This window comes from Penicillium crustosum (assembly GCF_028827405.1).
Source record: "Penicillium crustosum strain IBT 35664 chromosome Unknown utg000001l_segment0_segment0, whole genome shotgun sequence".
In the NCBI taxonomy this organism is placed as follows: Eukaryota; Fungi; Ascomycota; class Eurotiomycetes; order Eurotiales; family Aspergillaceae; genus Penicillium; species Penicillium crustosum.
The window spans coordinates 9,236,791-9,251,147 of NW_026623122.1; the positions used below are offsets into that span (position 1 = coordinate 9,236,791).

The 14,357-nt window shown below is 47.7% G+C and overlaps 4 protein-coding genes across 4 annotated transcripts; 3 read left to right on the forward strand and 1 right to left on the reverse strand.

Annotated features, from left to right (window-relative positions):
- Positions 1–958: 958 nt before the first annotated feature.
- On the forward strand, positions 959–5,627 carry N7487_003447 (putative ABC multidrug transporter; the record flags this gene model as incomplete). The annotated part of the gene is made up of 7 exons (XM_056871194.1): positions 959–1,398; positions 1,461–2,781; positions 2,833–3,649; positions 3,701–4,179; positions 4,226–5,001; positions 5,077–5,419; positions 5,484–5,627. The coding sequence occupies 7 exons, from the start codon at positions 959–961 to the stop codon at positions 5,625–5,627; spliced, it is 4,320 nt and encodes a 1,439-aa protein (XP_056735978.1).
- A 742-nt stretch (positions 5,628–6,369) lies between these two features.
- On the forward strand, positions 6,370–8,947 carry N7487_003448 (uncharacterized protein; the record flags this gene model as incomplete). The annotated part of the gene is made up of 4 exons (XM_056871195.1): positions 6,370–6,966; positions 7,025–8,644; positions 8,702–8,794; positions 8,846–8,947. 4 exons carry the CDS (start codon positions 6,370–6,372, stop codon positions 8,945–8,947), a joined length of 2,412 nt encoding a protein of 803 aa, XP_056735979.1.
- Positions 8,948–9,192: 245 nt separating this feature from the next.
- On the reverse strand, positions 9,193–10,949 carry N7487_003449 (uncharacterized protein; the record flags this gene model as incomplete). Its single annotated transcript, XM_056871196.1, has 5 exons — positions 9,193–9,345; positions 9,410–9,948; positions 10,008–10,634; positions 10,684–10,711; positions 10,762–10,949. 5 exons carry the CDS (start codon positions 10,947–10,949, stop codon positions 9,243–9,245), a joined length of 1,485 nt encoding a protein of 494 aa, XP_056735980.1. The 3' UTR covers positions 9,193–9,242.
- Positions 10,950–12,158: 1,209 nt separating this feature from the next.
- N7487_003450 (putative plasma membrane antiporter) lies at positions 12,159–14,289 on the forward strand (the record flags this gene model as incomplete). The annotated part of the gene is made up of 9 exons (XM_056871197.1): positions 12,159–12,213; positions 12,264–12,332; positions 12,382–12,505; positions 12,555–12,717; positions 12,769–13,172; positions 13,224–13,272; positions 13,327–13,693; positions 13,754–13,855; positions 13,913–14,289. 9 exons carry the CDS (start codon positions 12,159–12,161, stop codon positions 14,287–14,289), a joined length of 1,710 nt encoding a protein of 569 aa, XP_056735981.1.
- Positions 14,290–14,357: the final 68 nt, after the last annotated feature.

Genomic DNA, 14,357 nt, shown 5'->3' on the forward strand with positions numbered 1-14,357 from the left:
ATATGGTCTGTATGAGATTGACTATGATCATAGCCCATACCTCCAGGGCTACTCCGTATATTACAAATATTGATACCTGAGGCATAAACGTATTACTAATCCCACGTGAGAAATTCTCCGGTGCAAGTGTCAGTGGGAAGTCAAAAAGTCAAAGTCGAGTGCGGGGGTTGGACATTTGGACATTTGGACACTGCATGAACCTGTTGTGTATGACAATGCAGGTGTCTTGGAACACAGTGTGACATATATACGTGTAACCCATCTGAATGTTGGTATAGACTGAAAAATACTATGTATGGATTATACCTACAGGTATGTATAGGACTGTCTTAAAATTCTAGACCATATAGACCTAACTAGGGTAGATAGTCATAGTCCATAGTCCACCTATATATAATTATACGGTTAACGAGTTACCCGCTATAATAAAGATCGCCTTCCAACATGGCCTCTGAACTGGTTCGGTGGATCCTTTTTCTCACCTTGGCTTCCTTTTTCTGCAAAACAATCGCGCGGTGCCCGCGGATTCCGCGGAAATTTTTCGGTCCTTTTATATTGCAAGCTTTTCTCCGAATAACTGCCAAAATTGATGAGAGCAACGAAAGTAATGAAAGTAATCGTGATAAACCAAAAAAAAAGACCATGGTTCGCACCCACTTTCCCCTTGTCATTGGCTATTATGACGATATATGGTCAGAATATCTCCTTTCGGCCCACCACCATCTTGACGATTCGGATTTTTCATCGCCCACCGGATTGGTTGGTCATCCCCATGAGCATCATAATGAGCCTTGGCTTCCCTTTTGGGAGATGTCGAGTCGTACCTTTTTCTTTCTTGGTTGAACTAAATTCTTATTCTTGTTCTTGTTTTTTTATAAATATGAATCAAGATCGTGCAATTTCTTCGTATATAGTACCATGACTTCGGGATTTTCTTGAACTATCTAAAGGCTTTAATATGCCCGCTCCTCTTCACCCCCACCTGAAGCATAGTTCTTCCTTTGCCACGGAGAAACACAACAATGAACCTCCAAGAGTGCAGGTCTCACATGAAGACGAGGATGCCCTCGCCGACATCCATCACACACTAACAGCACAAACCCACCCGGACCCCAAGTATCCGGAACCGCATTCCTCTTTCGATAAGTTCCTGGAGGAACAAGTCCAGGGTAAGAAACCAGCCAACCTCGGAGTCTGTTTCCAATCCCTCTCAACCTGGGGGGACGGGGACTCCCACGCAGATGTAAAGACCGTCGCAACAGCTCTGTGGCGTACCCTCACCCTACAGGATATCTATGAGTGGACGGTCCAGCCATGGATCGCAAAGAAAAAGCCCGAGCATGGGCGTCCGCTGATTCGGGACTTTTCCGGCGTCGTGCAGAGCGGGGAAATCATGCTGTAAGCAGGAAAATTAACTCCAACCCATCCTTAACCGAATTTAGTCTGATTGAATTAAATAGCGTTCTGGGCCGTCCTGGCGCCGGCTGCTCGACCTTTCTCCGAACTATTGCGGGTCACCACTCTTCTTTTCTGGGTGTCACGGGCTCAATTGATTACTCTGGTCTTAGCCCAGATGAAGTAAGGAAGCACTATCGTGGCGTCGTGGCTTACGTTCCCGAGGATGACGTGCATTTCCCAACCCTGACCGTGCGCCAAACGCTCGAGTTTGCACTGCAGAGTAAGACCCCCAAGCGCTACCGGGAGAGGATTCCCCGGTACCTGGAGATCTATGGACGTGTTTTTGGGATGTCGCATACCATGAACACCTTAGTGGGAAATGAGTACATCCGCGGTGTGTCCGGAGGAGAGCGCAAACGTATCTCCATCATTGAATCTCTCGCTACCGATTCATCGGTAGCATGTTGGGATAATTCTACCAGAGGACTGGATGCGTCCTCGGCACTCGACTATGCACGCAGTCTGCGTATCATGACTGATACCTGTGGCAAAGCAACCTTGCTCACCTTGTACCAGGCATCAGATGCTATCTACGAGCTGGTGGATAAGGTGCTGCTCATTGATGAGGGCCGCATGCTATATCAAGGACCGGCCAACGAGGCAAAGACCTACTTTGAAGATCTGGGCTACGAGTGCGCTGATATGCAGACGACTTCGGATTTCCTGACTAGCATCACTCTGCCTGAAAGACGGCGGTTCCGTGCTGGATGGGAAAACCGCACACCGAAGGGACCCATCGAACTTGAAGCCGCTTTCCGCCAGAGTGCCGCGTTCGCTAATATCGAGACGGCTGTCGAAACCTACGAACATCAGAAACTCACTGGTCGGTCTTCCGCCCCGGCGGATTCGGAGTGCGATAGCGTGGAGGAATTCAAGAAGACCATGCAGAGTGATAAGTCACGCTTTGTCTCGTCAAAGTCACCATATACGATTTCGCTCTTCCGACAGGTCGTTCTTTGCGCCAAGCGGCAGATGTGGCAGCTGAAAGGCCATATGGGCCCGCTCTATATCAAGTTGATTTCCTGTGTGATCTATGGGTTATTGATTGGATCTATGTTCTACGATCAGCCTCAGACTACCGATGGTATGTACTCTCGCGGAGGTGTGCTTTTCTACTCTTCCATTTTGCTTGCCTGGCTGCAGATGTCGGAATTGGAAGACGCTATGCAAGGTCGTGATATCCTGAGCCGACAGAAGAAATTCGCGTTTGTGAGACCCAGCGCTGTGTGTTTGGCTCGCGTGTTCTCAGATATGGTGACAACTACGCTTTTGACGTTCTTGTATTTGATTGTCATGTACTTCCTGTCCGGTCTACGGTCTGATGTGAGTAATCTCGGACTCTCACTGCAAATATAGATGTGTTAACCTTTCCAGGCCGGTCCCTTCTTCATCGACTACCTTTTCATTTACATGTCCACAATCTGCCTGACGGCCCAATTCCGTGTCTTCGCCGCTCTATCCCAGAACTTTGAAGTGGCCCTCCGCTACTGTGGAGTTTCTGTTATGTTTTGCATTGTGTTCGGCGGTTACGTTCTCTCCGTCGATAAGATGATTCAAGATGTTCCTTGGGTTGGGTGGCTAGCCTATACAACTCCTGCCCTGTATGCATACGAATCAATCATGGCAGCGGAGTTCCACAACATTAACTTCACCTGCGCGGCCGCATCCATTATTCCATCCGGTTCGGAATATACGGACCTCGCATACCAGACCTGTGCCTATGCTGGTAGTCAGGTTGGTAGCACTGTCGTGAACGGCGATGATTATCTGGCTGTGAAATATGGATTCTACTACAGCAACGTCTGGCGCAATTTCGGGATTCTGTGTCTCTTCACCGTCGTCTTCATTGGAATGACTTGCTGGCTGAGTGAGGTGCTTGAGTGGGAGCTGGACAGTGCTGGTCCTATCCAGTACAAGAGCTCGCGGAAGCTCCTCAAGCGGGAGAAGAAGGTTCAGCCCGATGAAGAGAAATCGCCGGTCTCCGTTGATACTGCCGCGCCACCTGCTGGTTATGAAACAAAGCATGATCAGACACTTACAGCTACCGAGTCTACCTTCTCCTGGTCTGACTTGGAGCTCAATGTGAAAATTGGCAAGGAGACTAGGAAGATCTTGGATGGCGTCTGTGGATACTGCAAGCCAGGGTCTTTGACAGCTCTCGTTGGTGCTTCGGGAGCAGGCAAGTCTACATGTAAGAACCCCGATGAATTGAATTCATTGCTTGCCTTCTGACGATTTTTAGTGTTGACTGCGCTCACCCAAAGAGACAGCCCCGGCACTTTATCCGGGTCTCTATTTGTGGACAACCGGTCAATTGACCAATCCTTCAACCGTCAGATCGGATATTGCCAGCAGATGGACATCCACGACGAAAGCAGCACCATCAAAGAAGCATTCGAGTTCTCTGCGTTGCTCCGACAAAGCCATGAAGTTCCAATGGCGGAAAAGCTGGCATATGTGGAGACCGTGATTCATACATTGGACCTGGTTGAATTGCAAGATGCCGTGATCGGTTCTTTGGACATCGAGAAGAAAAAGCGTGTTACTATTGGAGTGGAACTGTGTGCTCGGCCAAACCTCCTTCTTTTCTTGGATGAACCAACAAGTGGACTGGACAGCCAGGGCGCAACTAGTATCGTTGCTCTGCTTCGACGTCTGGCTAACCAGGGACTGGCGGTCCTCTGCACCATTCATCAAGCTAACCAGCAGCAATTCGAAGAGGTAAGCACCTAACACCCTGATCACAAATCAATACTAACAAGATCAGTTCGACCGTGTGCTAGCCCTGAGCCCTGGCGGATGTACATACTACTTCGGGCCAGTCGGCGAATCCGGCCACGCAATCTTCGAGTATTTCGCAAGACACGGCAACATTCCGGAAAAGGTCACCAATGCGGCCGACTTCCTTATTGAAGTAGTCGTCGGTGGCATGAAGTCCTCGGGAAAGCAAACGAACTGGGCAGATATCTGGCGCAACTCAGAAGAATTCGCCGAAGTCAAGAATGAAATCGCCTCAATCCGCTCTGACAAGAATACCCGCTCCCCTTCTCTGCCTCCAAGGCTACCCCCTATCAGCCAGCAGATTAAACTTCTCACTCAACGGACCTGTCGCCAGTATTGGCGCACTGCCGAGTACCCTTACTCGCGTCTTTACTCTTCCTTCATCCACGCTCTCATCAACGGCCTCACCTACCTCCAGATCGGCAACAGTACCACGGACCTCCAGTCGAAGGCTTTCTCCTGTTTCCTTGTCCTGATGCTCGTCCCCGAGTTTATCAACGCTATATCCATGCGTTTCATCCTGAACCGCGATATCTGGTTAGCAAGAGAAGGCCCGAGCGGTGTATACGGCTGGGTAGCATTCTGCACAGCTCAAATCATCTCCGAGATCCCCTACTCCGTCATCGGCGGGGTAGTATTCTTCGTCATATACTATTTCATGGTGGGACTCCCACTCGGCTTTGCAGCGGGATACTGTTTCCTGATGTTCTTCCTTTTCTTCCTATTCGCGACCTCGTGGGGTCAGTGGATCGCAGCTCTAAGGTGAGTTTAATATATCCCAGCGCCACATATTTCTTGCTGTGATCTGATCAACTAATACATGCTGTCAATCTATAGCGCCGACTCAATGATCGCGGCTACCCTCATGCCCTTCTTTATCATCATGTGCGAGCTCTTCAACGGTATTCTCCGTCCGCAATCCCAGATGCCTGCCTTCTGGAAGTATACGATGTACTACATTACGCCGTTTACCTACTGGATTGGTGGTGTGCTTACTTCTGTCCTCCGTGGTACCGCTGTTGTCTGCTCCCAGACTGAATTAACCATCTTTGAGAGTCCGCCCAACACTACTTGCAGTGAATACGCGGGCGCGTGGCTTGATGCGAAGGGTGTTGGGTATCTCTCCAACCCGGATGGGATGGGCGAGTGTGGATATTGTGAATATAGTTTTGGCGATGATGTGAGTTTTGTTCCCTGGAGCTTGTTTTGTTTCACCTGGAATGGATGCTAATCTGTGTTTGTAGTACTTGTCTGGAATCGGTCTTGATTCTTCCAAAATATGGCCGTATTTCGGTATCTTCCTTGCTTTTACCGTGACGAATTACTTGATGGTATATCTGCTAGTTTATGTCCGGTCTGTTATGAAGCCGTTTTGGCGGTCGAAGTAGGGATTAGTTGGATGACTTTCGGTATTTTCTTCGATTTGGGATGTACATTTGGCATAGCGTTGCGTATACACATATCAAAAGTGAAGCTTGTTAATTTCATACATATGTATATATTTTGACCTTGGATCAATATGATAATAGAAGAAAGCCAAGTGCTAAGAAGTGAATAGCGGGTCCCGGGGCCAACCCGTTAAGCTTATATAATAAAACTGATGCCTGCCCAGGTGAACACGTGACTTTGTCTCGACTTTCATTTTTGGATCTTCCCCATCCAAAGAGGGTCCACGGGGGAGTATCATTTGGTCTAATTAGTTCTAAATTTGTTCCAATTTAATCGAAATCTATGCAGGTCTCAAGCCGAATCCGCAATGAGTCACATATTGGCAAAGCTTGACTCGATTTATCAATCAGCTTCTTTCGGAGATAACTCCACCACTGCCGGAAAGAGTATCTCCGAGACCGGACATACTGTATCGAGTAAGCAGCTTCCCAAGGTCAAGATCCTACAGAGTACATATAAGTCAATTAAGCCCTCGTGTCACTGTTTCAAAGGCCATCTGTTAACTGTCACAGAGACACATATTTTCCGACCTGGAATACAAGTGTTGCCAGGTAGTTCGGAAAGGTGCCCCCCATCTCCGACAAGGCACCAACGTCTCACCTATGTCTAGCGCCGTCGCTAGGACTTCCTGCGAACAAAGGAAAATCAATTTGAAATCAAAATTCCCTGACGGTCGTGAAAATGGAGAATAATCATGATCATTTCTCTCCAGATCAGGAAGAGACAGAAAATCAATCTCGCGCTCCACAGCGTCGTCGCCGCCCGCCCCTGTCTTGTACAGTCTGTCGCAAGCGTAAATTAAAATGTGACCGCTCTCTGCCCTGCGGGCAATGCGTTCGCTCAAAGACAACAGCCCAATGCGTCTTTGTTGGAGCTCAACCTAGTGTATCTGAACCTTCTCAGCGACGTATGTCGCCCCCGCAATTACCATATGGCGTGGAAGAGCAGCCCGGGCGGAAAAGCGGGATGTTCGTCTTCGATTCGAAATTGGGGCCGAATTCGACTTCAAATCGCGTTTCCAAGCGTGGTCATCCCGATGAGATTCATGAGCTCCGGACTCGATTGCGAGTTCTGGAGAATTCGCTCGGCAAGTCGTCTCATCTGCAGACGCCGGAGACCTCGGTTTGTGATGTCTTCTCTGAAGTCGATACAGCTAATAGTTCTGAAAATGTCGGTGTTGATGACCGCGTGCGATTCTTGCCGGATTCGAGTTTCCGCGGGAAGAAGACCAGGACTCGTTATTTCGGTCGCAGTCATTATACCACTACGCTTTCCTTCGTGAGTATCCTATATCCTTCACAATGTATTGTATGATTGATTTGCTAATTGATTGTAGTTCCAAGAGATTGGCGCCTTCATGCGCCGTGCTCGTTGTCGTGGAGAGGGAAAAGATAAAGAGTACACTGACATGAAAAAGTTCAAGACGGAGCTTTGGTCGCGCGAAACACAGGATCACCAACAAAATTTCCGCGAGCAGGCTTTCAACCTGAATGAAATGGTTCCCCAGAGAAATGTGGCAGACCATCTACTTCAGCTATACCTCGACACTTTCGAGACGACATATCGAATCCTGCACATGCCAACTTTCTTGAGTCAGTATGCTGATTATTGGGCCAACACCCAGCCAATCGACCTGGGTTTCGTCGCTCAGTTACTCGCCGTGATGGCTGCTGGCAGTTGTTTCTATGTCCCACCTCCAGGCCAAGACGACCGAGACATATTCCAGAAACCGGCCATGAAGTGGATTATGGCAGTCCAGTCATACATATCGTGCACATTTGTGAGCCCAGAGATCGACTTCCGAATGATCCAGACCCAAACCCTTCTTCTGGTAGCTCGCCTCGGAGTTGCCAGTGATGGGGATGTAGCCTGGGCCTCAGCCGGGTCGCTGATTCGGTCTGCGACGACGATGGGTCTACATCGCGATCCGACTCGCTTCCACAAGGCTCGTCCATTCTATTCTGAACTGCGCCGTCGTCTCTGGGCATCTATCGTCGAGCTGGACCTCAAGATCTCTCTCGACCGTGGCGTTCCGCCGTCCGTTGACCTAGACGAATGCGACTGCGATCCACCGTCCAACTGGGATGATGCGGACTTGATACCGGACATGGAGAATAATCCTGCTCCGCTCAGTACTGCCCTTTATACCCAAAATTTCTACCAAGCTCTCCTAACCAAGACCCTCCCACTACGCTATCGAATCGCCAAAAAAATTAACGCTCTCCGATTTAATCTATCTTACGACGACGCCCTGCGAATGGGTGATGAACTATCCCGCTCCATGCAATATGCATCCTCTCTATTTGACGACAACGCCCTCAGTATCGCCCCGGGAGAATCAGAACGTCACCGATTTGCCCAATCCCTCCATCTCTTCATCATGCGCAAATTCCTCCTCGCCCTTCACCGCCCCTTCTCACTCAGTGTCGCCCGCCTACCCAAATGCTCTTACTCCCGCAAAATCTGCCTCGAAGAATCCCTTGGCATTCTCTCTCAGATGGAACTCCCCCTCTCGATAGACGACATCTTCTACCCACACATCACCCAGCTGGGAAGCGGCATGTTCCGCGACGAAACCTTCCACGCTGCAATCACCGCATGCGTGGAGCTGTCTCTCCAAGCTAATGAAATGAGTACATCTGCTACATCCGGGATGGATGGTGTCAACTCCAGCGTGCTCATGAGCATGATTCAGTCTCAGCAAAACGTGATGATGCAGGCTGTCGAACGCACTGCTGAGAATTTCGGGAGACGCATTGGTACTGGTGGGAAGGGATGCAAGGCTTACTTCTTTTTGAATATTATCATCGCTTCGGTGAAATCGCGCATCAAGGGTGAGGATCCTATGTGTAATGTTGATACGGCCTCGAAGAGATCCGTTCGCATCTGCAGGGAGATCCTGAATGGTCTTACATATCAGGAGGCTAAGATTATTGTTGATAATCGCCCCGTCCAGGTTGGTATCTCCGCTTATAGATGTGTGTCTACCATACCTAATTATGTTCCTGTTCAGACTTCCATTCCTTCGGGGACAACACCAGCCGCGGCCACACCAAGTGATATTGATCCTGCGTCACTTCTATCGACTGACTTTAGTGATTTTACAGTAAGTTATTATTCCTCAGATGTTTTTCAGGGCTGTGCTGACATATCCCAGCCAATGGATCTAGGAGGTTGGTTTGATGGATTGGACTACACTGGCCGCGAACTGTGGGATTGGGATGCTGGATTATCTAGCAACCTTCCGACATTCCCATGAATTATGTATTATTCTAATGTTAATGACAGCGCTTGATGCCCTGTGACCTTGTGTCTCTACTCTCCCCTTCTCAAACCCCACTCTCATGACCAACTATATATTCTTTTTGTCATAATATTTTTGTTAGATCAAGAATACAGCCTTTCTATGCCATGATATCCCGTCGTCAGCCATCACGCTTCTTCCTACAACAATATACATGTCATGGGTTTTGACATATTTGAATATTAATTAGAATAACAAGTAACCATTTGCAACCTATATCATCTATAGAACAACAAGCCAATTCAAACCCTCAAATACCCTCTATCTCTTTCCCCATTTCCTGACTGACAATCCGAGAAGAAGCCCGATCAATCCAATTCTTCCTCGAAATTGAAACATAACTCTGAACCAACCTATTCAACCACAAAGATTAGCCAAGCTCCCCTCATAGATCAAGTCCAAAAGAAGTATACTCACGCCTGATACCGCTGAATATTCCGAATCTCCACACCGGCCAAATCCCCTAGAGCATCCTGTATATCCCGCACCAGACTCACACACCGTCCCATACTGAAATCCGTCCTGACAACAGCCCTCATCATCCCCATTTCCGTACAATCAGCTGCCATAGTGTAAGCAGGCACGATCCATCCCCTTTCGCGCAGTTTCCGCGCAAGTGCCCATTCGTCGAAGATGACGTTCTGCGTTGGACTCAATCTGAATGCCACGACTGGTAGACCGTGTCCGTTCCCTTCGCTCATGATTATAAAGCCCATTTCTTGCAGTTGGCTGGTGAGGTAGTCGGCTGTCTTCGTGAGGTTTCTCATAATGCTGGTGTATCCGCTTCGACCGAGTCGAATGAGTTGGTAGTACTGGGCTATGATGTGGGATGCTGGTTTGGAGAAGTTCATGGTGAAGTTCAGTTGCTCGGAGCCGAGGTAGTCGATATTGAAGACGAGGTCTTCAGGGAGGTACTCTGGTGATCGCCAGAGGGCCCAGCCGATTCCGGGGTAGACCTGTGTAAATTAGCATACTGAGCTTGTATTGGAGTTGGGTGATTAATAAATATACTTACAAGTCCGTACTTATGTCCAGAGACATTGATCGAGACAACGTTAGGTAACTTGAAATCCCATACTAGATCCGGGTTCACGAATGGAGCCACGAATCCACCGCTGGCAGCGTCTACGTGAATAGGCGTGTCCAGTCCCTTTTCAAGGAGAAGTTCACTGATAGCTTGCACGTTTTCGTACTGGCCCGTGTACGTCGTGCCGAGAATTGCGCAGATTCCAATGGTGTTCTCATCGACCATGTCGACTGCTAGAACTGGGTCAATCACGTATCGCGTCTCCGTACATGGGACCAGCTTCTCGGCGATATCGAAGTATTTGGCTGCCTTTTCCCAGCAGACTTGTACACCGCTACTCATGATGATATTTGGGTTGGAGAAATCTTTCCCCTGGGCTTTGCGGTTGGCTTCCCAGCGTTTCTTCATTGCCAATACTGCGAGCATGATGGCTTCGGAAGATCCAATACATGACGTGCCGAAGGCAGTTGGATTTCCTTTGGACACTGGGGAGTGGAATAGGTCGGCGAGGATGTTCAGACAACGGTGTTCGATTTCGACGGATTTGGGGTATTCTTCATGGTCGATGACATTCTTATTTGATGATTCGACGAGGAGTTTGAGGGCTTCATCTTCCTATTATCGTGTTAGTGTCGGTCAACTGGAAGACGAGCAGTTGGAATACCATGTATGTGGTCACAAAACTGGCAAGACTATAACCATATGTCAGTACTGTTTTAGGATAATTGAAGAGCATACTCACTTCAAGATTGGCTGACCATCCAGGGCCAAATCATCTTTGATCATCTGGTAAGCCACCTCTTTTGGCATCCCTCCGTCCGGAAGTTGATGTGATGGCAAGGCCATGGTGGCGAATCGGGTACCATAGACATAAGTGCAGTCGCTTGTCCGCTCAGAAAGCGGTTTGGATACTCCTTCTATAGAACCCATGATGCAATGAGATAACGAGATATGTAGATTCAAACTGGAATACTGAAATTGGAATACTAAGATACTGATCAACTAGGCCAGACTGTCTTGAATTTATATTCTTTCTCATGACGTGGAAAAATATCTCATATCTAAATCGCGTGATAGAGCTATGAGGCATTTACAACGGACATCATGATGCGCGCTTTGGTAAAAAGGGGGCTTCCACGCTGTTTCAAGTTGGGCTCTGCGTTCATTTTTTTTTACTTTGAGGCATCTAGATGACAACGTGATGGACAGCACAACACGAATCTCATGGTATACTCGAAACTATCTATATCTGAGTATCAGGGGAACCTACATATGCTCCACTTAGGACAAGCCAAGACCTTCTAGAAGACATTGGCATAGTGATATTATAACGGGTTGAAACTATTTCCGATACAAATATGGTAGAACTGGCAGAACTGGGCATGATCCCTGCTATCATCCCTTGTTCTAAAATTGGAGCATTCTGGGCCTGGATTGTAGGGCGCTTATAATACAAAATACATACCCCCGTGCTCCGTGCTAAACATGCGATTTATTTCATTTGCGACATTTAACAGGTTTCTCTCTCTCTTAATTAGCCCCTGACTCGTAAGTGAATGTTTAGACCTCCCACCTTGTCGGGTGGGCCGGTCCGAAGGGAAAATGGGGGTGGCGCAGCACAAAAAGAAATGTACTTTTGTATTGATCAAGTGCTTCTTACACTACGGAGTACGGAGTACGTTGTAGTATACCAGGCAGCAAGATATTGGAATTGTGGCGAAAATAAGATAGGGCTCAAGTGTTAAGTGGTATAAATTCATTTTACTGTTGTGGCGTTCATTTATTGGATGTCTAAAAGTCACACGCATATCCTATTATCCCCCTAATTTTTCTTTCTAACCTTTGTGTGAGAATGAAACTCATAATATCCATTCAACGCAGTTTGACATGTTCTTGAGCGAAAGTATTTGCGCTCAATATATGACGCGTAAACAGTACATCCCTTGCTCCGGGATGTATGCAAGCTGCGGATGAGGTCAACAAGATAAGAAACCTCGAATGGTAAGCCCAGACACGAAAAAGGGAGCATTCTTCAAGGAAATACTCCGTAGTCATGTCGACATTCGAGCGATTTACAAAGGCCTGTATCACTATTTTGTATTCTGTTCATAACATCGGTTCTTCGCTTGCGGGAACATGATGCTACACCCAATTCTGGATATTAGTAGTCTTAATGTTGTGCTTTCATTATCAGGTAAGACCTGAAATGCCATATCTAGTATTTTCTCTGATTAATAGCTTTAGGAATATACGTCTTGGTTTTCGGGTTTATCGCTTTGAAAATCAAGCAAAAATGGTACCTTGGTGAAGCTTGTATGTCCTCACTCAATCCTATCGAATATCGGTCGCTGATGATATCTAGTACCTTCTTTTATAGTTGGGACTATCATAGGGCCCTTCGGTGCGAAGTTAGTCAATGTCAGTCAGTGGGGAGGAGAGGCCGACAGCGATGGTGGTGAAATTGGCGACATTGCCTATGTAAGTCGGTTCGCTGCAAAGAAGAACATCAAGCTAATAATGCTAGGGACTGACTAGGTTGGTGATTGGTATCGCTATGGTTAAAGTTGGTTACGAGCTACCGAAACGATACATTCGGCTTCATCTGGTCGAACTCACCATCTGCCTACTGCCATTGATGACGATTCAGTGGCTAATGACGTCGGCATGTATCAGATTAATGATCCCTAATCTATCGTTTGTGCGTTCATTTTCTTCAATTTGACATACGCCCACACTAACCTTCACATAGTTGACTTCTCTCATCGTCGGATCGTGTGTTATATGTATCGACCCGGTGCTTTCACAAGCGATCGCCAAGGGCCCCTTTGCAGATCAATACGTTCGACGACGCCTCCGAGAATTTATTTCAGCCGAGGCAGGTGGGAATGACGGGTTCGGGTTTCCATTCTTGCTTCTCTCCATTGCCATTCTTCGTTATGCCGATACCCCGGGTGTGGAGACAACAGCTGGTCATGGGAAACAGAGCCGTGATTGGATTGGTGAGCCAGATACAGGCCGATTGGGTGGAGATGTAGGCCGAGCTCTGGCTCATTGGGCTGTTGAGGGAGTGTTGTACATGCTGGTCATGGGTGCTGGATATGGTGTACTGATCGGATTCCTGAGCCGGAAAGCCTTGAACTTGGCCTCGAAAAGGTATGTACATATATGCCATCAGTTGAAGAAACTGGCTAATAATATACGAAGACGTTGGATTGATAAGGAGAGTTTCTTCTCATATCCAGTTGCGCTGGGTGTAAGTCATTCTTGAGATACAGTGGAGCATATGCTAAGATAGGATACCTTGCAGTTGTTTATCGTCGGTACCTGCGGCTGTTTTGGCTCTGATGAAACCCTCGCCTGCTTTATTGCCGGCTGTGCACTGAACTGGGATGGGTCTTACCACTTCGAAGTCGAAGAGAGGCATGACTCCTTCAACTCCACAATCGAAAATATCTTGAACATTGGGACCTTCATGTTCCTCGGTGCTATCATGCCATGGGACCAACTTCACATGTCCAATCAAAATGGAATCACTATCGCCCGACTAGTCGGGCTCGGATTTTTGATTCTGATATTTCGTCGGATCCCGGCGATCATGATGGGATATCGATTCATGCCTAAGGTCTGCGAAAATTGGAAAGAGGCCTTGTTTATGGGATACTTTGCCCCAATTGGTATGTTATCCCGAAGATATTTTGATTTTCTATGTCAAGTGCAATACTAACCAGTGTTAGGAGTTGGCGCTATTTCATATGTCGAGTATGCGCGACGATTGCTACCAGATCCTGGAGAGAGTGATACGGAGATCAACAACTTGACTGTAGCTATGACTCCGGGTATGATATTCTTCTACTCAATGAAGAATGAAGATATATACTGACCTTTGATTTTAGTGGTATACTGGCTTGTCTTCTTCTCCATCGTCATCCATGGGATGTCTATACCCGTCCTGAACTGCTTCTATAAGTGGTTTAAAGTTCCTACTATCCGAGACCACCCGGTGGAAGTCATTCTTCTATCTGAAAATGAACCTGTTCCTAACAACAGCGTGGTGAATCGCCGGGGCCACTCTGTTATATTAAACAACCGGTTTTCCTGTGCCTCGAACCACCGCCATTATTCTGATACTGGTGATCAAGAAGGCGAGGGGACAGACACGATGATGCTACGCAACGAGGGAGCTAGCTACAGGGGCTCGCTGGAAAGGGTGTCGACCAAAGGTTCGTCGCGTGAACTGGAGCAGAGTGTATCTGCCAGAAATGTAGTTTGATGATTACCGATGTAGGACAGGTTCTCGGGTGATACTGTATAGCCTATAGATATAGCCACACATGTACA